At 45.5% G+C, this 20847-nt stretch overlaps 1 protein-coding gene across 1 annotated transcript in view; it reads right to left on the bottom strand.

Moving 5' to 3' along the window:
- The window catches only part of WDR64 (WD repeat domain 64), a 1979698-nt gene that overhangs the window by 46058 nt on the left and 1912793 nt on the right, over positions 1-20847 (bottom strand). The window contains exon 27 of the mRNA XM_069607651.1: positions 17113-17220. Within this exon, the coding sequence (XP_069463752.1) occupies positions 17113-17220 (108 nt within the window). The remainder of the gene's footprint in view (positions 1-17112; positions 17221-20847) is intronic.

The raw sequence follows: 20847 nt of genomic DNA, 5'->3' as shown, positions 1-20847 counted from the left end.
TAATGAACCTAAACGGTTAAATAAAGCAAGGAACATCAGAAAAAAAACAAAACAGACACTACCATTTGAGAATCTTTGGCATAAAAGTGTCATCAAAAGCAAAAAAATATGAGATAATGGAGGTAGGGCAGGGGTGAGGATAGGTATCTATTGTATGCCGAAACAAAATGGAAGAAAGAAGCGAGAGGAGGCAGCTGAGAATACAGGACGTGTACATTCATATAAATATAAGGAAATCCAGCAGAGGCTGGAGTCAGCGATACCAACCAATGCTGCATGTGTAGTTAAAAAGCTATAACAGTGACCAGAACTCAGAAATGGGCATAGTATAAAGTAACGTCAAGAGGCGTAGGTCGCATCAACAGTCCAAGTGCAACCAGGGCACTCAGAGTGCTTTGAATTAGGTGGGGTGAACACCATGGCGCAAATTAGGTATTGACACAAGAAGAGAATGAGAGATTGATTAAACTACAGTAACTGGTAAAGTGCTTAGTATTGATGGAAGTTCGAGGCAATAGGTGAGAGAGCCAAGATGCCCCTGCTGATAAGATTGAGAGCCACTGTTACTAAAATATTCAGGACAAGTAGCAATTGCTAACTGCTCTCACAAAACACACATGCTGTTATTTGGGAAAACAACACTTATGAGCAGAAGGAGATACATCTTCAAAACAAAAACACACAAAGACACAATGATTTAAAATGGAGGGAGGTGTGCGTTAGAATCTGAGCTGCGTGTCCTCGGTGGGGGTGTGCATCTATTCAGTGATTTGCACGTACCGCCCATACACACTAGCCAATGTCATGCACCGCCTCTGCATGGGACAGTATAGTAAAGGGGCACAGAAGATGCACATTCTTTCAGATTTGCACTATGACCTGGCTGCTGATAGTGCCATGGTTATGTATCGCAACACTTGAGCACATAGGGTGGTTTACCGGATCTGTTGTGAGCGAAGAAATAGGAAGGAAAAGGTGCAGTGTCTGGGATGTAGATGTACTCCATTTTACATGCACCACTGAACTTGTAGAACTTCTGACTCCTACATTTATAAATTTCTCGCTGCTTTGCTCTCCTTCTTATACTTTGACGGGCTTACCCGCAGGGCAGCTACACTCTTGAACCCGTTCACCTGGGCATACACTGACAGTGAACACTGTGATTGGTGCACTCTCCAGGGAACTACACATTCTCTGGCTGCAATGACTCATCTGGTGGACCCATGCATGCCTCAGTGGTCCTGGCTTGTTTACACATTGAAGGCTGAAGCTTCAGAAATCACTGCTGGTTTAGTCAGGTATGGGAGAGACTTCTCACAAACACCAACAGTCAGGTTTGCATATGCTGCAGTCTCCATGGTTATAGTAGTGTCCCAATCTCAAAGGACACCTGCCGATCAGCTGTCACCCGGGGTCAGGACATCACACTCTGCTCTTTGTCATATTCACTGTATTCAGAAGCAATGATTGCACATGTCTGTGGTACTAGAACCTGGCTGTTGTTTCCAGTGAATTATGTTTGGACATGGATGGAAACTTCTCGTTTTGGACAAACAGAAATATCTTTAGGATCTACATAAGGGGGTGCAATTATAATAGAGAGGGGGGTTTCTGAGCAGCGGGAGGGTCTGACAAAGTAGACCAGAGAAGAATTGGGGAGCCTGGGGTACCCTGCATATGCCTCTCCATGGCCTACGCCACAGGGCAGGCGATGGTCCCTGGCTTCAATGATCTCTCCAGACCCATCCTCTAGACTATGGCCTGGGAAATTACCACACCAATCCCCTGTTTACTTTGCAGATTGTGGTACAAACAATCCAGAGCAAAGGAGGTTTGGTCTAAACCCGTGAATGGCCCCCATGCTCCTCTGTGTGTCCCTACTTCATGTACGGTTAAACATCATTTCCCGAGCTCCCTATATCACCTCTGTCAGATAATCAAAGAGCAAATGTGTAGGTATCCTCGGGTGAGGTGGGATACCGAGAGAGAAGCACCTACATTTCCCTCTTACAATTTGCAAAAGATTAAACCACATTTAATTTTCCCCTTTTATTATTTGTTTATCACCTTCTTTCTAAGTGTAAACCACTGGTGCTGCCTTTCTCTATTTACACTTCCTTTCTGCTGCATAGAGTCAGTGCTCACACAATCGGAAACTCCTGACTCCTGGGGACAGAAGCCTTTTAATGCACCCACCAACACGCTATAGGCCACTTTTTCTCGTTAAATCCTCCCCCTCCAATTCTCTATTCTGAGTCGGATTATTGAAATCCAGATTAGTGGCAAACAACGCTCACTTAATTGTCAAACAGATCCAAGACAAAACATTAAATACCTGGCATTACAAAAACCCGATAAGCCTACTGCAGTCTAGTCATCCTCAGGGAAGTCACTCCCCGTGGCTATAGCATTTTCACCAAAAACGTGCAAGTAGGCAGGCTCTAGTAGTAGTCCAATCTTGTTCAAAGCATACACTCTTTACATTGAGTATGCTCTGAGCCTCTGCAGAGGTCTCCCCACCGGGGCAATCAGGCTGGAATTATGCCTTACATCTTTGGTCACTTCATTTAAGATTAAGAGTAGTTTGCTTCGCTGCAAAATAATTACTAGCAGTAATAATACTCTTCTGGGTCTCTTCTGTAGGCTTATAAAACGGGGAGGAAATGAAGACAAAGTCCTTTTTGCTTTTACTGCCTCTTGCCTTAGCTTTCACGAAAGCACTGGCTTGCAAATGGACCTGACTTTGCACTATTAGACCTTGAGGAAGCAACTGATAGATGCGGTTAGTAAGTGGGACTGGAGTGTGCATATTGAGTATTTGGCCAAAAAAAGTTTAGCTGAATATTCGAAGCAAAGCTATCAGTATTTAACTCCTGCGACATATCTTATAGTCACCATTGATAAACAGCTATGCAGATCTGTCATGGAACTGAGACTTAACCAACTTCCTTCACTCATGGTCACAGGGCGGTGTTAGTCACAACGTGGGCAGCTGCATCTAAAAGAATTTGAAGCCGTTCTACAGTTTGCTTATTTGCACCAAGAGAGCGGGCATAGCAGTAATCCAAATTAGCCCCAAAAATGGCCTGAGCAATGATACCATGTTGTGTGAAGAGAAATGGGCGATTCTGTTTCAGCATCAAGTAATAAGAAGAGGAGTGTAGAGTAGCGCACCCGCGGGAAGTCGCACCCGACTTCTCGCAAGATGACGCGAGTCAGTGAGAGGCAGCGACTGTTCAGCGACGAAGGACATTCTGAGCACGGGGAGCAGGAAGGCAGCCACGGCAGCCCTGGTGCTCCTCCTGACATTGGCCCAGCCCCAGCCTGAGCCACCACACCTGCTCAGCTACCATCAGCCCACCTAATTGAGCTCCTAGTCTTCTAAAGGACAGTAAGCAGCAATTGTATGTTTATGTACCAGTTGGCAACAAAGGCACTGTTAGAAGCAACCTGTCCACGCATGTTATTTGAGTAGGTCACAACAAGGTGCATTTATTTATTTTGGCTGCTCTGAACAATTTTTGATCAGTTCAGATTGAGACAATTATTAAGCATCCTTTGCTCAACCAGGAGCGTGTGCCATAACTCCCAGCACTGTGTGGAGGGGAGAGAGACTGTGGTATGGCAAGGGTTGCTGCCATTCAGGCAGCACAGTCAGGACCTCCAGCACTGAGGCATGTGCCATCCCGCCTGAGTGACTAGGCACTCAGCCACGTGATCACCACGCTCAATGTTGGTCTCACTGGGTATATTCAGCACCGCTCCTTCCTCTTTTACGCAGAGTGCATACTCAGCAACCGAAAGGTGCTCCTGCCTGTAGAGCCATCTCCGATCGCATGGCCACGTGGTGCTTTCCTCCACCAGGATCCCCGCCTGCGTGCCTCGAGGTTGTAGGCAGGGAAGTCATTTTACCAAAATGCCAGGGGTACCGGAAGTGACATCACACGACCCTTGACCCCCGATAACATCACATGAAGTGATGTAATTTGATCCCACCCCCAAGTGACATCACAGGAAGGGATGGCAAACGACCTCCAGATTTTCCAAATGCGTCTAGCACCCGTGTTTCCAGATGCTCGCATTTCAGCCAGATAAAAGAATGGGCACAGAGGGAAGCATGATTTGTCCACGATTATACATTTGGGGAATGTCATTTTCCAGATTGGACGTGGGGTCTATATGTAAAACATACATAATGCAGTATTTGTAACAGGGTAACTGAAATCTCTAATGCAGGCTACAACTGGTGTATGAAACATCTATAAATCAATGGACAGAGAACTATGTGTTATCTGTGCGTTGCTGTGTTAAACAAGCCATAGAAGCACTGACCTGGGGAGGTGTGTGCTGCTGTTTACCCAGGAGAAAAATGCTGTATGAGCAAGGCCTATAAATTAAATCATTGATCAGGATTTAGTATCCACAAAATTCCCTGGTTGTAAATGTATCTTTGAGTCAGCTACCACTAGGATAGAATAAACCTATTGGACTGGTCTGCGTGCACTGAGGGGAGTGCACTTGATACTGTTATCTGTGCTGGAGTATCAAGGTGTTGACCTCTGAACGCACACTCCAAAGTAAATACAACGCGCTAGGGAATAAAACAAAGAGATAGTTTTGCAAGGATAACAAAGTTTTATATAATATAAATGTCAGCAAAGAACTCTGCTGCCTGAGAGCGCTCTGCCAAAAATGACACCGGCAGCACACTAAAAAGGTCAACGCATCATCAGTGACGAAATCGTATATGGTAGGTATGTATTCACACAGCTGGTTGGTGCGGACACATACCGAAGCGTGCTCCATAGGGGATGGCAGGCTCTAACTGGCTGGTTCTTCCCAGTCGATCTTGGTGCACGTGCGTCAGCTGGACTCATCCTCGCGGTGAAGGTCAGAGCGAACATTAGAAACGCTCTAATCTAAGCTTAACAACAGGAACTAGTTATTCATTCATCATGGCAGGCACCTGAACATCACATGAAAGGCGTATCTAATAGGAAGGGGGATAAAATACAGTTATGTTGACCCCCACATACAGTGCTTCAAAAATACAGCAGTTCCCGCACCCAAAGCCTCCCTCCGGGAATTGATCTCTGATTTATCCTCCCTGGTACCTCATGTTACAAGAGACGTGTGGTGCTATTGGGAAGATATACAGTCGTGCGAGGTTGTAGATCTGTGGTGGGCACCTTAGAGAGGTTAGGACCTAGGGGTCGGTCAGTGGAGGGTGGCTGGCTCCGGCCTGGCTGGGTGGGGGTCTGAGGCTCTATGGCAGTTTAGTGGAGATGGATGGGTGCATCGCAGGGCCGGGTACTGCCTCACTCTCTGTGCCAGGCACATTCCTGAATGTGATGCTAGACATTCGCAACAATGGAGGGAGAGAAGGGAAATGGACTTCCATGGGAACATGGCTTGTGCAGAGCTGGCCTGGTGTGCTGATGTCTTGGCACCTCTGTGTGAACTCGAGAGGCAAGCACTGCAGCCCTCAGTATGTCGGTTCTGGACCTAATACAAAATGGAGTCGCGGGGCAGGAAGATGGCTAGTGCTATTCACCTATTTCTATGTGCAATAGGGCTTTTATATGCACCCTGGGGGTGGGGGCTACTCCCCCCTTGTCTTTGTATGGAGTTCACCTAATTCAGACACGCCTAGGGGGGAGGGATTGGATCCTTTCCATCCCAACAAGTATAATACCTGGGAATGGCTCTTTCAATATACCCAATATACCCCATAGTTTTTATTATCAAACCGTAATACTGGGTGCCAGAGGACTTTAAGAAAAACACAGTTTAATGTAAAAATTGGGTCGGGAGGATAGCTCAGGGGCAACGTACTTGTCTTGGAGGCAAGACGACGTAGAAAAACACAGGTTCAATTCCCCAGGTCTGCGCTTAGAAACCTCTGGGTATTAAGCACGTTATAAATAACCCATTACAATTACAATATCATTGTTGCACACATAAATCCATGGCATCACAGAGTTATTTTAAATTGAAAACACCCACGAGTTGCTTCTCACCAAGGGACTCACTGGCAGACTTCAAGGCACGCACTGCACGCTAACCCTTTATCAGACCCAGTGATGCCCAATTGAGTAGCACAACATTTGGCAGCTGCCCTGCGAGCCCTGCTGTGTCCCCCCCCCAAGCTCCTTAACAAAGCAGAGGACATGCATTACCCTGTCCCGGTCTAGACCGCCACGTGTGCGCAATGTCCATGATGATTATGCTGCTGCAGGGGCATGCACTACTGCAAGTGAAAGAAGTAAATATGTTTTTCCATCAAAGCTTAAATGTTTAACGTAAACTAGAACGATGGGAGCGGTGCCTGGTCCACAAATACACTAGCGACCAGTGTTGACTGGTGAGTTGTTTTTTTGGAGGGTGTAAATGTTTGCCACAAGTATGTGATTGCGACCAGGCGGAGCGAGGTAGCCCGAACTAACGAACATGGGTTTGAGAGGGGGTCAGGGGGGATTCTTCTCTTTCCCCAGAGAACATACTACCACATGTATACTCATTCACCCACCAGTCACTCACGCCCACCTTAGATGGACTCATCACATTCTCCACACAGGCACACACCCACCCAGTCACATCTTCTGTTACATCTACTCATTACATTCTCTACAGAGGCATCCACCCAGAACATTCACACACTTAAAGGAGAGTTCCGGGACTTTTTTTTATTGTCCCTACGGTTCGGCCATGTGTTTTTAAGCATAACTCGGTAGATCGTAGAAAACTTTCCTATGGACCTTACCCGACTTTTCGTCCATTAACGCACTCGAAATCAGCCGCCATTTTCTGATAATCCTATCATTTCCCCCCATCGCCCTGGCTCACCTGCTTTTGCGGCACTAAATCAAATCCCCCGCCCCTGAGCCTGACATCAGCAGACGCGTACCGCCCATTTCCCAACGCCAAAGCACGTTTCGTGTCAACAATCGCTGCGCCTCAGCTAATGAAGTGTCGCCATGGAAATGGCAGGACGCCTCTTTCCTCAATAAGTATAAACACACCGTTTCACAACACACAGCAGCAGATTTTCGATTCCATTACTCTCGCTGTGTTACTTTGAGTATTCTGTGACTCGTTTCTGTGCTCTGTTCAGCTACATTCGCCGCTTCTAGGCCTTGTGAACACCTGTACCATCTCTGTAAATTATTTTACTTTCTTTACCACACAATGGCTACAATAATGGCGTATATGTACGAGCCCGAGTACACCGAGGAAGAACTACTGGAAAGGCAAGCACGCGAAAACGATGGGGATTCGGACGGCAGTTGGGAGGACCAGTCAACGGATGAAGAGCCTGGACCATGTCGCATGGACGGCGTCTCCACCTGGTGCACGTGCAATCGGTGCGAGCTAATGCCAACTGAGGAGGAGAACTGCTGCTGCCGTGAAAATTCCGGGTGCTTGGCCTACATTTCGGAAGGCGAGCCAAGTCCGCAATGCATCACCGAGCTGCCAGAGTTCAGGGAAGCCTGCCTCTCACGGACCGTGTTGAGGATGATGATGGTGCTTATGCACGAACTTCGCGGCACTGTTCGTCCGCGTAATCCGAGTAACGAGTAAGTATACTCGGGTTTTGATGTCAGTGAGTGATGCCACTACTATGTCATATTCTAGATAGAATTTTTTTCAAAGCAGAATGACATTTTTTACCTGAATCGACAGTGATAAGAAAGTTTTGTCATTTTAATACAGTTTGCATCTTTCATTTTCACAGGTGGTACAGGCTGGTGGCCTATCGTTGCTTCACTTGGTGGCTTCACGGGAGGCTCGGACACCGCGTTCGGAGAGTCATACCAGCCTGTGCGGTACTTGCCATTAGACAACATTTCCCCAGCGACAGTGGACAATACCGCGGATTTTCCCTGGATGTGCTGCAACCGGAACTTTACAATGTGTAATGTTTATTATTTATGTTCAATTGAAATTAAGATCTAAAATAAAACCCAACATATATTTTAACAATGGTTGTTTTGATTTTTTAAATGATTCTAGTGTGTCTCCATTGAATAGTCTTCCTGTGCCTTGTCTTGTCACACCACATGTCTCCGGCCAGCATCCTCCCTCACGCTGGCCGCCCACCTTCAATCCACATAACCGTTGAACCCATATGCAGCAGACATACATATGTTATTTTGCGGGTTGGCATCAAGCCTCCCGGCCTTGCCTCCTCCCCCAAAAATACTTACCACACCACTTTGTTCAAGCGTTGGCAATAAAAGGAAGGCCGTTGGATTTTATTGATACAAAACATGGTTATAGGTAAATAATCAAAATGGTTGATCATAATAAATCATCCTTTTGGTCACCGGGTACAGAGATGACCCCCTCTGGCCCGTGCCGCCTTGCCACCACAGGCCAGCCTGCTGCTGACTAACTGCCTAGGCATCAAGGGTCTCCAGGGTGAACTGCACCCATATATTCTCCTGGGAGGCTGAGGTATTTATAAACTCACCCCCCTGCCTTCCATGTACTAGATCCTTCAGCCTGCCTCTTACATGCAGTGAGATGGCCTCTCCTTGGTGAGGCCCTGCGGCAAACGAGTCTTGTCTGCACGACCAGCGCCCTAATCCACACCCCCCCCGCCCTATCAAAGGCAGTTCGCACCGGGGTACTTGTGCTGGCAAGTGGAGCTGTCAGGGAGCGATAAAGGCCAAGAGGTGCCAAACACCATGTACACTTCAAAGTGGTCTATAGAGCATGGGTTGTTGTTCCCATGTCTACCTCCAGACCCCGTGTCTCCTGCCAAGCATCCCCCCTCACGCTGGACGGCCCCCTGCAATCCACATAAGTGTGTCTCCATTCACGAGTCTTCCTGTGTCTTGTCTGCACGACCACCGCCCCAATCCACCCCCACCCTATCAAAGGCAGTTCGCACCGGGGTACTTGTGCTGGCAAGTGGAGCTGTCAGGGAGCGATAAAGGCCAAGAGGTGCCAAACACCATGTACACTTCAAAGTGGTCTATAGAGCATGGGTTGTTGTTCCCATGTCTACCTCCAGACCCCGTGTCTCCTGCCAAGCATCCCCCCTCACGCTGGACGGCCCCCTGCAATCCACATAATGCCACGACATATACACGTCATTCATTCACAAACACACCCCTGTTTCGAATTCTTTATAACCCACTTCATATTTCTAATGAGCACTTCTTTGCGCTTTGCTAGTCAACCCGTGAAGGTGCTGGTTATCTGCTCTTCGTCTCTGTGAACTTCCGTGAACACTTCGAGGAAACTCCTCAGTTTGCAACCTGTGAACTGTTCCCTGTTCTACGACAAGAAACTACTCTGATCCCTGCATCTAACTGTTTGTTCGTCAAGGTAAGGCCATGTACCATAATCATTTTGCGTCCAATTTCTTTTCGTTCAAGACAGTACATGCAAGGAAATAGTCACATGTTCTGAGTTTACATTGGTATTCATAGAGAATTGTTGATCTTTACTTTTCAGAACTTTCCACAATGCCTGCCTGTTCCATTGGCGGTTGCCCTTCGAAGACCCATAATAAATCTGAAGGTACTATAATGCATGTTTTCCCTAAGACAATAGATCAGATAAGAGAATGGGTCCGATATTGAGGATATCCACCGTCTGAGCTTGAAAGTAGAGTCCTAGAAGTCTTTGCCGACAAGAGGGGTGATCGATACCGCATCTGCAGCAGGCACTTTAGCTCAGACATGTACTCCACATCATTGCTAATAAAAAAGAACACACCGCGAGCGAGGCGAAAATTGCTCTCAACCGCTATTCCCACTCTATCCGTCCACATCCCTCCACTGGTGAGTCAAGTTTACGTATTTATCTCTCGGCCTTGCGGTAGTGTGTAGCATTAGCTAACAATAATTTCCCCATTTATGTATCCACTCAATATGAAGGCGGAAGATTCTCCATCCGTGTCGTTATTGCAGTCATCGGCCACTTCGAGCGCCTATCGGGTAATCTTACTTGGCTATTCTGCCACTGACTTGTTTTAGGCATGTAAATCAATAGTTTTAATTTATCGTGTAATTATTTTACCTAATGGTACACCCTTGTACTCATCCTCTAGTCTTTGTTTTCAGTTATAATTATTGTTATCCAAAATAATGCAAGTACTGTCTTTCAGGGAGATGCTGAGGAGTCCAACGTATTGACGACTACCGTTGATGTCACTCAGATGCTCGAGGTACGATTCCGGACAGTTCCATCGATGGAGATCATCAGATCTTGCATTCTTGTAGCGTGATTGTTACACACAATGTTTCTTTCGTTTTTAGCCATTGATATGTCCTTCTGTCGTCGCCCGCCTATGTGTCTTCTTTTTTCAATATTGTGTTCATTACTAATGAAAGTCCTATGTTTCAGGGAGTCGATGGAGCATTAGTCCAAGAAGAAGGGGGAGCATGCAGTTACGGGTCGGCGCAACAGCTTGCAGAAGTGTGCACCGCAGTTACATCGTCCCTTGATGTTCTTATGCATTTCGAGGTATGGATACTGACAGTTCGATCAAGCGAAATCATATGACGTGATTACATCCACTATACTTCCTTCTTTATTAACGCAAGTACTATGTTTCAGGGAGATGACGGACCTTCTTCTACAAGAACATCACCCCTAGTAGTTGATGCAGATCTCTGGGTGGTGACACTTCCAACGATCGAGCAAATCGAATCATATTTACATATCCATTATTTATTTTAGACAACTGATCATTTGTGCAGGTCTATTTAGATGAGCCGTTGACGCCTGCACAAAGTTTCTGTTCTTTTTATCAAAATAGAAAACAATACTAATGCAATTACTGTGTTTCAGGGAGTCACTGAAGCATCATCTTCAATAATATCATCAATGGAAGTCTATGAGGAGCCCGAGGTATGGATCTTGACAGTTCCATCCAACTAGATCAACTATGCGTGAATAATTGTCGTTTGAATGTTCTACACAAAGCGTTCATTTGTGTTTTGCTATTGAGATGTACGTGGGTATTGGTCCCCAAGTACATTTTGTGTTTTCGATATTATTATACATACTAATGAAAGTTCTATGTTTCAGGGAGTCGATGGAGCGTCAGTGCGTGATGGATGTGCTTATCATGAAAATATAGTCGTTGCAGCGCAAGAGGAAGTGGAGACATGCACACACGAGTCGGAGCAACAGCGTCCTGATGTTGAAGTTCGAGGCAATCAAGTTTCAAAGAAAAGAAAGCAAAAGAAGGTTAGTGTCCTGGTCACTATATTATGTTGTTTTTCACTGTTAATAGTTCAATACTTTAAGTTGTGTTTAAACTGAACATCCCTTTTCCAATCTGTCCTCTAGTTGCGAGTGGGTGTACGAACTAGATCTACACAGACAGTGAAGCGAACGAGAGATGTTGCTTGTCAAACCTTTTGGCAGGGACTTGAGACTGGAGATGCATCGTGCCAATGGGAAGAATATGAAGTGATTGACAACGGAGCTATACCACCACCAGCCATTGATAGTGAATGTCCTCCTGGTAGTTCGGATGCAGTCGGAGATCAATTCACAGAATCCACACCCGCAAAAACTAAGACCGCGAGAAAGTTGAAGAAATTGTCTTATTCACCCATCGCCGGAGAAGGAACAGATGTTGCAATGGAAGAGAATGAAGTGGACTACAATGAAACACCATCAATATCACTGAACATAGCGGAAGACGATATCAGAGATTCTACCTTTCATGTGAGTGACATGTCCTCAACGTTACAGGCCGAACCAGCTGGGATGCAGAGTGACAGTATAAGGAAAGAGGCCAAATTCATTGTATTCGATAGTTGTTTGATTGATATTATTATTCGGTTGAAATGTGGGCATTCGGTAGGTGGGGAAGTATGTGGGGAGCCATTGATTAATGTGACTCGTGCAATTCGAGGCACTAACCTTAAAATACATGCCACATTTACAAAATATCATCCTTTCTCATGGTCTGCACAACCCATGCTGGGACAACTGCCAGCAGGCAATCTACTTTGTGCAGCGGCTGCACTTTTTAGTGGTTCAAGTTTTAAAAAATTAAGAGTCTTTCTTTCAGTTTGTGGGAATCCATTTCATTGCGAAAACTCAGTTCTACAAATACCAAACCGATTATCTATTTCCAGCCATTAGCGAAGCTTGGAGAATGGAAAAAATGTCTATTGATAGTACATTCGCGGGCAAACGGTTCAGGCTAGCCGGTGATGGACAGTGCGACAGCCCAGGATTTTCAGCCAAGTACTGCACCTACCACTTTCAGGACATGGAAAGTAAGAAAATTGTGAGTTCGGTGGTCGTGCAGGTGTCACAAAGTAAATCCTCAGTGGCCATGGAGAAAGTTGGCTTTGTAGCATCATTGCAAGAACTACAATCGCGGGGAATGGTGATCGACCTGATAGCCACGGACAGACACGTTTCAATTGCCAAGACAATGAGAGAAGAGTACAAAAATATAAATCACCAATTTGACGTTTGGCATCTTGCAAAAATAATCAATAAAAAAATGTCTGCTGCAGGTAAAAAAAAAGAAATGCAAGGTATTTCACAGTGGTCCAAGTCAATCAGCAACCATCTTTGGTGGAGCTCAAAAACATGTGGAGGGTCGTTGGAAATTCTACTGGAAAAATGGCGGTCAGTAATGTTACACTGTACCAACGTTCACCGTTGGAACACAAACCAACATTTCCACAATTGTGAACATGGCCATTTGTCCACAGAGGAGGCACGGAAGAAGAAGTGGTTGATTCCTTCATCACCCACTCACAAAGCCATTGAAAAGATTGTATTTGATAAAACTATAACAAGAGATTTGAGGGGACTCACGGAATTCTGCCACACAGGAGATTTGGAGGTGTTCCACAATATGTGCCTAAAGTACAGGCCAAAACGATTGCATTTTGGCATGGAGGGCATGATAAATCGGACTCTTTTAGCGGTCTTGGCACATAACCATAATGTTGGCCGTCAACAAAGTAGGACGACCGGAACTTTAGGGACGCTTCGCTACAATAAGGCCTTCACTAAAAGAAGTAAACAATGGGTGATCAAACCAGTGTTTGAGGATATGCAATATGAGTTTATTGAGAGACTTATTGTTGACGTCCTAGATAGGCACATAAATGGAGTTGTGAACGAACCTGTGCAGGGGACAACTGCATTGCCACCCAACATTGCCTCTGTTCCATGTCCACCTAAAGAAGAGCTCATTGAGAAATACACATCACGGTTTAAATGATTGTAATTTGATTGTCTGTTCTCTCGAGTCTCCTCATGTCGCAGGCCCATTGAATATGTGTATCTATGTAATGTGTAAATAAAAGTGATTTCTCAGTTTACATGCAATGTGTCTATCCAACCAAACAGTAAAATAAATCATTTTTCAAAAAATATAGAATGTCTCCGTATTTATGGTTCTCTGGGGCTGCAAAGCACGCAGACAAAATGCAAAGATGGAGTGTAAATTTCAAGTCCTGTGAGATGGCCTTACACTGAATGTAGCTAACTAGGAATGTGTGCTCGTTCAAAGTGAAGGTCAGCTGCTTTGATTTTTTGCTCGGGTGCCGGAATGGCCCACAACTCAGTATAAGGTTCTATTGTTATTTGACCTTGACAGGCCGGGACCATCCCGAAAGACTTCTTTTTGGGGGTGTGGGGCAATAACGTAAGAAACGATAATTAATATAATTTCAGAAACGAAAGCCATTTCATGTTCGTTCATTAGAAGAAATAACGTCGGCATAGAAGGAGTGGTATTTCGGGGCTGCCCTACTCACAGACACAATGGAAAATGCAAATATAATGTAAGTAACTCTTTAGATGAGTTTATACCGCAATTTAATTACTATACAGTAGCTTTAAAGACGGGTTAAGTTGTACTTGTTTGTTCTATGTGGCATATTGTTTTGTACCGCACACTATCTTGAGGAGAACCATCTCCTTTCACGGAAGCACCTCAAAACCTTCCTCTTTGCTTCTGCTTTCTCTCTCCCTCTCCCCTGCTACAACTGGTCCACTGTCTGCGACCTCGGTCCTGGGCCCTTCCACTCTCCACCTGCACTGCCTCCCTGTCAACCCCTGCACTGGGGGACTGTCTCAGTATCCTACAGCCCCCCTTGACGTATAATACCCAGTTGCACTGTCCTAGCTATGAAATAATTTCCCGACCTAATATATAAAATGAATAATTTTAATAAAGATCTGATGGTGAGACTAATTTCATTTTTTTTTTTTGTCAAATAGGTACATCATCCATTATTGTCTGTGTCACGAGTACCAGACACCGGCGGATGGGTTTTTCAACCGCCAGTTGCTTCTCCGCGTGAACAACGTTACCACCCTGACCATTTTATGGGACGATCGCCAAGTACAAGTACTAACGGCTAGATGCAACATACAGACCGTTGTGGTGCCCTAGTGCCTCGTTGTTGGAACAGCCATGCGATTATCAGTGCGACCGAAGAGCTTATTTTATCGTAAACCAACACCCTGTGTACTGCACACGAACATCGCTTGCCTCAAGACGAACTATTTTGGATTGAGAGCAAAGAAAAATGCAAATCGCTGAATATTCTCAAAACATTTGATGTCAAATAAATGTACTTTGCCAAATGTACAATCTTGACGTTTGCTTTTAAACCACAGTTTCATATTCCGAATTGTGGCGCTGTATTGTGAGATGATCTAAGACCCTGTGTACAGCAAAGGAACATCGTGTGCCTCAAAAACGAACTTTTTGGAACGTGAGCAAATAAAAATGCAAATCGCTGAATATTCTCAAAACATTTGATGTCAAATAAATGTACTTTACCAAATTTACAATCTTGCGGTTTAATTTAAAAATACAGTTTCATATTCCCAATTGTGGCGCGCTGTGTTGTGTGAGCTGATCTGTGTTGGTTTCCGGGTTCTGTGTGGAGTCGCGTAGAAGACGCCTGGGCGCGTTTGCCTACGCAGCACAGTCACGTCACGGATAGAGGCGGGGAATATGAATGTTTTGATAAAGTCTGTTTCAGGGGCGGGGGATTTGATTTAGTGCCGCAAAAGCAGGTGAGCCAGGGCGATGGGGGGAAATGATAGGATTATCAGAAAATGGCGGCTGATTTCGAGTGCGTTAATGGACGAAAAGTCGGGTAAGGTCCATAGGAAAGTTTTCTACGATCTACCGAGTTATGCTTAAAAACACATGGCCGAACCGTAGGGACAATAAAAAAAAAGTCCTGGAACTCTCCTTTAAAAGAAACACACATAACATCTTATCCCTTCTCATTCACCCACCAGTCACTCACACCTTCTCTTACATCCACTCATTACGTTCTCTACACAGGCACACACCCACCCAGAATATTCAAAAACACACATCACATAATTTCTCATTAACCCACCAGTCACTCACACCCTCTCTTACATCCACTCATTGCATTCTCTACACAGGCACACACTCACCCACCTAGAACATTCAAAAACACACATCACATCACACCACTTCTCATTCACCCGCCATTCACATACAAACATCTGACACACACTTCACACATGCAAAGTACACATCATATTACAACCAAAAAAGCCTTTTTACCTTTTTGCAGCTTTGGTACATCCTGCCAGGCCTCCTAGGCTCCTCCATGCTGCTCACATACAGGAACCAGGAACCTGCAAGAGCTTTCTGGTTCCTGTTTGTGAGCAAGGAAGCAGAGGGAGAAGGGGTTTGAGTTGAACGTGGCATGTGACATGTGCCACATGGCACGGTCAGCTCCAACCCCTACTGAGTGCCTCCCTTGCGGCCCAGCCTTCACCCTGATGGGTGAGGAAATGGCCAGGGACCCACCAGACCTTCTGTGGTGGGGCCCACCGTGCCACAAGAGGGTCCTCTACACCAGGAGCTCCTGTTTTTTTTTAAAGTTGGGGTCGCAAGGGAGTCCCCAGGGGTTGTTGCAACTGCGGCCCCCAGGGGACACAGTTGTGACCCCCAAATGATGTCCCTGGTTGTAGGAGGGTTATTTCCATCGCTCGGGAACTGGTGGCTAGCACAGCTGGGGCCCTGATACTCCACAGAGAAGATGTGAAGGCATTGTAGCCGGGAAAGTTTCTGCAGATAGGTCTCTGTGCTGTTTTGCTAGGCATACCCATCAAAGCATTAGCGAGATGCAGTTGCCATGTTCGCTGCTTCCCTATGCTCCCCTGATCATACACACATGTACTCGTTTGGGATGGGTTTTTCCAGTATATCAGGTAGTTCAAAAAATCCCAGCACTGTTACGTTGCCATATTCAGTGGACCTCATTACAAGTTTAGAGGTACCCTTGCCGGTAAAACCGGCAGGCTGCTGCCAAACTTTTTTCCAGCACCCGCTGATGGGCAATTATCGGGTCATTAGGGCCCTGCTGGACCCGGTAATTGCCCATTCGCGGGCGCCGGTAAAAAATACTCCCTATTTGAGCTGCATGGGACTCAATGGGAATGGGGAGGTCGGATGCACCGGCATCATTTGTGAATGGTGCAGGTGCATCCAACATGCTCTGCTCGCGGGTGCCGGTATGCAAGCCATCCGCGAGCAGAATTCATAATTTGTCAGTCCAGTAACAATGGTATCGGCAAGCTTACCGGTACCGGTGTTACTTTACCGGCAAACTTATACTGAGGCCAAGTTTGTTGAAGGTGCTTTGAGAACCGGACACTCTATCCCAGGGAAGTGAGCGTTACGAAGAACTATGCCTATTGGAGAGGTACTGTCTAACAAAGTGAAACCATTACAGATGTAAGTAATTCAGGACATGCACTACTTATGTACGTGTATAAAGAACCTTTAGACTGTGGCTCACTTTAAACCTTTTCTTTTTATGGTTTTAGCAAACGCAGATGGCCCTCTTATTCTACGAATTTGTTAAAATTGATACTTTCTCTTTTAATTATGGTTGAAAATATCCTATTTGAGCTGTCAATCAACCTGTATGGAGCAAGCATCTTTTTCCGTATATCTCTGAAATACTGTAAAGGGGGAAACGTGGGAAAGAAAAGAGAACCTGTTCCTGACAAAACGCATTTATGGCAGATTGAAGAAAAGCCAAAAGAAAATGTGTAAAATAGCACAAACGAAAAGATGATATTTCCAGTTAGTAAATGGCTGCTTACCTTTCTGGCAATTCGAGATTTTTTCTTGACCGCATGGAGGGTTTGTTCAGAATCATGATATGAAGACACACTGGGCGGAGGAATAAACGTCAAGACTAGCTTCGGAACCTATGCAAAGGATACACACAGTCAAACATGTGCACGCTCATATTCACAATAAATACTGAACAGCAGAAATCAGTTTTTGTTGGTCTATGAATCTTTCCAATGTGTGTTCTAATAATCAAAAAACAGGTAAACGGTGCCCCCATTTCTCTTTCAACCCGATGTGGCATGCATGATGGTCAATGTTCCCATCATTAGACATGCCAGCTAATATTACTGTTAGAGCAGTTAAGATCCTTTCCCTCTATTATTTTTGCATTTGTTATGTATTATGGCCCAAATTCTTGTTGGCGAGGCTTCATCCAAAGCCTCACTGGAGACTGATATACTGGGCCTCATTACAAGCTTGCCGGTCCGGTAACAACTTGCAGTTATGAGTTCTGCTTGCGGGTGCCTTCCCACACGCCAGGTCTGACCAGGCGGGCGTACCAGCACCCGCGAGCAGCCCATGTCAGATGCACCGGCACCATTCACGAATGGTGCCCGTGCATCCGGCCTCCTCATTCCCAGTGAGCCCTATGGGGTTCAAATGGGAATAGGGAGTAATTATTACCGGCACCCGGCAATGGGTAAATACAGGGTCTGCCAGGGCTGTAATGACCCTGTATTTCCCCATTGCCGGGCGACAGAATATTTCGCAAGTTCGGCGGCAGCCTGCCCGTTTTACCAGCAAAGCTACCGTCGAAATTTTAATGAGGCCCACTGGTTTTGATATGCTGTCTTGGCACCCATATCAGTACCAGAGCAGTGGTGCTCCAAAAGTGAAAGTGCTTCATCGCCTCCCTGATTGTTCTTTCTCACCCATACAATTGCCCTCATTTTGGTTTTGGCAGTATTTCAGTGGTAAATCTGCCAAAATGCTGCTACAATCGGTTATTGCTACCTCCACTTGGCCCTGTGGGTTTACCATGGGATTGCAAGTTGTGGTAGGGCGGTGTTAGTACCTATTTATAGAATCCATCGGACACCATTGGGGAGTTTTGGTAGAATTATCCCGGCAGAATTACCACCGGTGGAATTACCGATTTTTGGAGGAAAAGTGGAGGGTTTACCTGCAGCTGAGGCTGGAGGTAAATCCTCTACTTATCTTCCAAAAATCAGTGTAATTACCACTCAGTAATTCCACTGCTGGTAATTCTGCCAAAAAATTTAATTTGACAGTGCGGGAAAAGTGTTGGTAACGGAATTACTGCCTTTCTTCCCTGCACTGCCAAACTAGGAATGAGGCCCAATGTGTTTAGTTACAGGTAGGTGGTACACCTTTGACATTTTACAAGGCTCCAGTTTAGTGTAGCAATTTGATCACAAAGGTCACAATTGATCACCGAATGGAGAAAAACGACTTCCTAATGTGTTTTATGCACTGTAATTAGGCGACTGGCTTTGTTACCCTTCTTGTACTTTTTCACCTTCGTAATGCACATGCTTGGCCGTTTGCCTATGTGCGCTCTGACTCAGAACTCATGACGGGAGCCTGGAGGAATCAAACTTGTTCAGACAGGGGGATGGTATGCCTTTGCCTGAAAATATAGAGGTAAGGCTGAGTTGTAGACCACAAAATAGTTGAATGTGCATAGGGTGTGCTTGGTGGGCTTGGGCCTGCCCCAACACTGTGTTTGGTTATGCCATTAGAGACGTTGTGACATTTCCTTAATCTACTTCAAATCATCCTCCATAACTGGAACTGAAAGTTTCACCGAGGATCCCACTGGAAGCTCAGTTGCTGAACTCCTGATCCTCCTGTGAGACAAAGCTCTCATGTTCAATTACCAGAGGTCACCATCCTTGTCGATCCTGCCGCTTCGAACAGCAGGCACAGTTGAATCCTCCATCCCTGTTGTGTGGTTCCTTGCAGATCCTGCATGTATGTATCACAATCCCAGAAGTGGGAGCACAGTTTTGCTGCTGAAGACCAAACTGTTTTATTCTGTCATTGAAACTGGCCTGCTCCTCATATAGATTCCAGATGAGGAAACCTCTACTGTCTCATACTACTGTTAAGTCATTTGCTGACTGATCCCAAGGGTCAGTATTGTGATGACTTGCTGTTGTTTCTTCTCCACTGACCTTAGGGTTATCTCTGCGGGGTCCTCTAATGTTCTCTGCTTCATTGGTCCAATCATTCTGTTGTAAGGGGCCCAGCTTGCAGATCAGGGAGAAAACCAACGGTTGGTACTCACCATCCTCATTTCCTGGACCTCTGAGACACAGCGTAGGAGCATTTTCATCTTCTTGGGAATTTTCTGGTTTTTAATCCATCATGGGTCTTCTTCTTATTGAACTGAACATCTAAACTGCTCGGTCACACCCATTCTGCATCAGACCACATGCAGCCAAAGACATGTGTCCCCCTCATTGAGCATCATCAGTGAGGTGTAGTTTGGAACTCTAGCCCCTGCAGCTCTAATCCCATATCTGGCCATACTCTTACACTCAGGAGGACTTAGATAAAATAATATCCTCCCACCCACTGGGAGATGAGTTCAGGATGAGTAACTTCTCATGGGAGCGATCCTGAAAAGAAAGCATCAAATTGGCATCTGAGGACTTGACCACAATGCCAGCTCTTGAGATATAGAGTCAGGTAAATGCATGCATTATTATTGTTTCCCTGTAGAGTAATTCCAGGAGTCAGCTAGATGTATTTGTAAGTGTCCGTTGTTCAGATGAGCCACTGGGACACGCAGGACACATAGTGCAATAAAGCCAGTAAGGGTCTGGAATTGGAACTGCAACACCTACATCCGAGAACAGTAACAGAGATAGAAATATCTTCTAAGCATTGGAGTCCCATACAAACCCCAAACATTTCAGTCTCTGAGTTTGTACAAGAGTATATTTCTTGAAATTGATAAAAAAAATCCAAGGATGAATAAGGTGTCAACATACATTGGGGCCAAAGCTACTGTGTCCTGTGCATAGCCTGTTCTCAGGAGCCATTAGCCTACATAGGGATATAGATGGATATCCCTGAGACAAAGACAGCTTGCCACTGCATTCACAAGCTTGGAAAACACTATTGGTTCTGGAGTCCAAAAGACAGTGCATGGTATTGATAATGGTGTCTGCCGATGGAAATTCTGAGGGATTTCTGATGATGCTTCCAAATCACGATGTGAAGATAAGCATCTTTGAGGTCCACCACACGGAAACCAGTCACCCTTTTAAACAGTTCCCAAGATTTGTGCTGAGGTGATCATCTAGAGTTTTTCATTGGGATAGACAAATTGAAAGAGGAGACGTCTAGAATTGCCCTTGGGGCAGCCTGGTTCTTCTTGGGCAGAGAAGATTCTTGAATAAAACCCTTGTTAGGTTTGGTACCATTGAAATGGCTATATTGCTACCATCAACACAAGGTTGTTGACTTCCTCTAAAAGTGGAGCAGAGCCCAACACAATCAGAGGGGTCCATTGGGAGGGAGAGAGGAAATGTTGAGTTGATAGCTCAAGGATGTTACTGAGAGTACTCAGTAGTGCTGAACAATGGACTTCCAGCAATCCAGATGAATATGTAGTCTGCAGCCTACTGGTGTTGATTGGAACTTCAGGGTTTGAGTAGGAGGACAATCCTGCCAAAACAGCCATAGAAGAGGTTGTGGCATGTTTCTTCTGTTCAAGCTGGGGTAGCGAT

The sequence above is a fragment of the Ambystoma mexicanum genome, chromosome 4q, assembly GCF_040938575.1.
Source record: "Ambystoma mexicanum isolate Mex_15411 chromosome 4q, UKY_AmexF1_1, whole genome shotgun sequence".
Taxonomy (NCBI): Eukaryota; Metazoa; Chordata; class Amphibia; order Caudata; family Ambystomatidae; genus Ambystoma; species Ambystoma mexicanum.
Note: the sequence above shows the minus strand (reverse complement) of the source record. Positions and strands in the feature narration are given on the sequence as shown.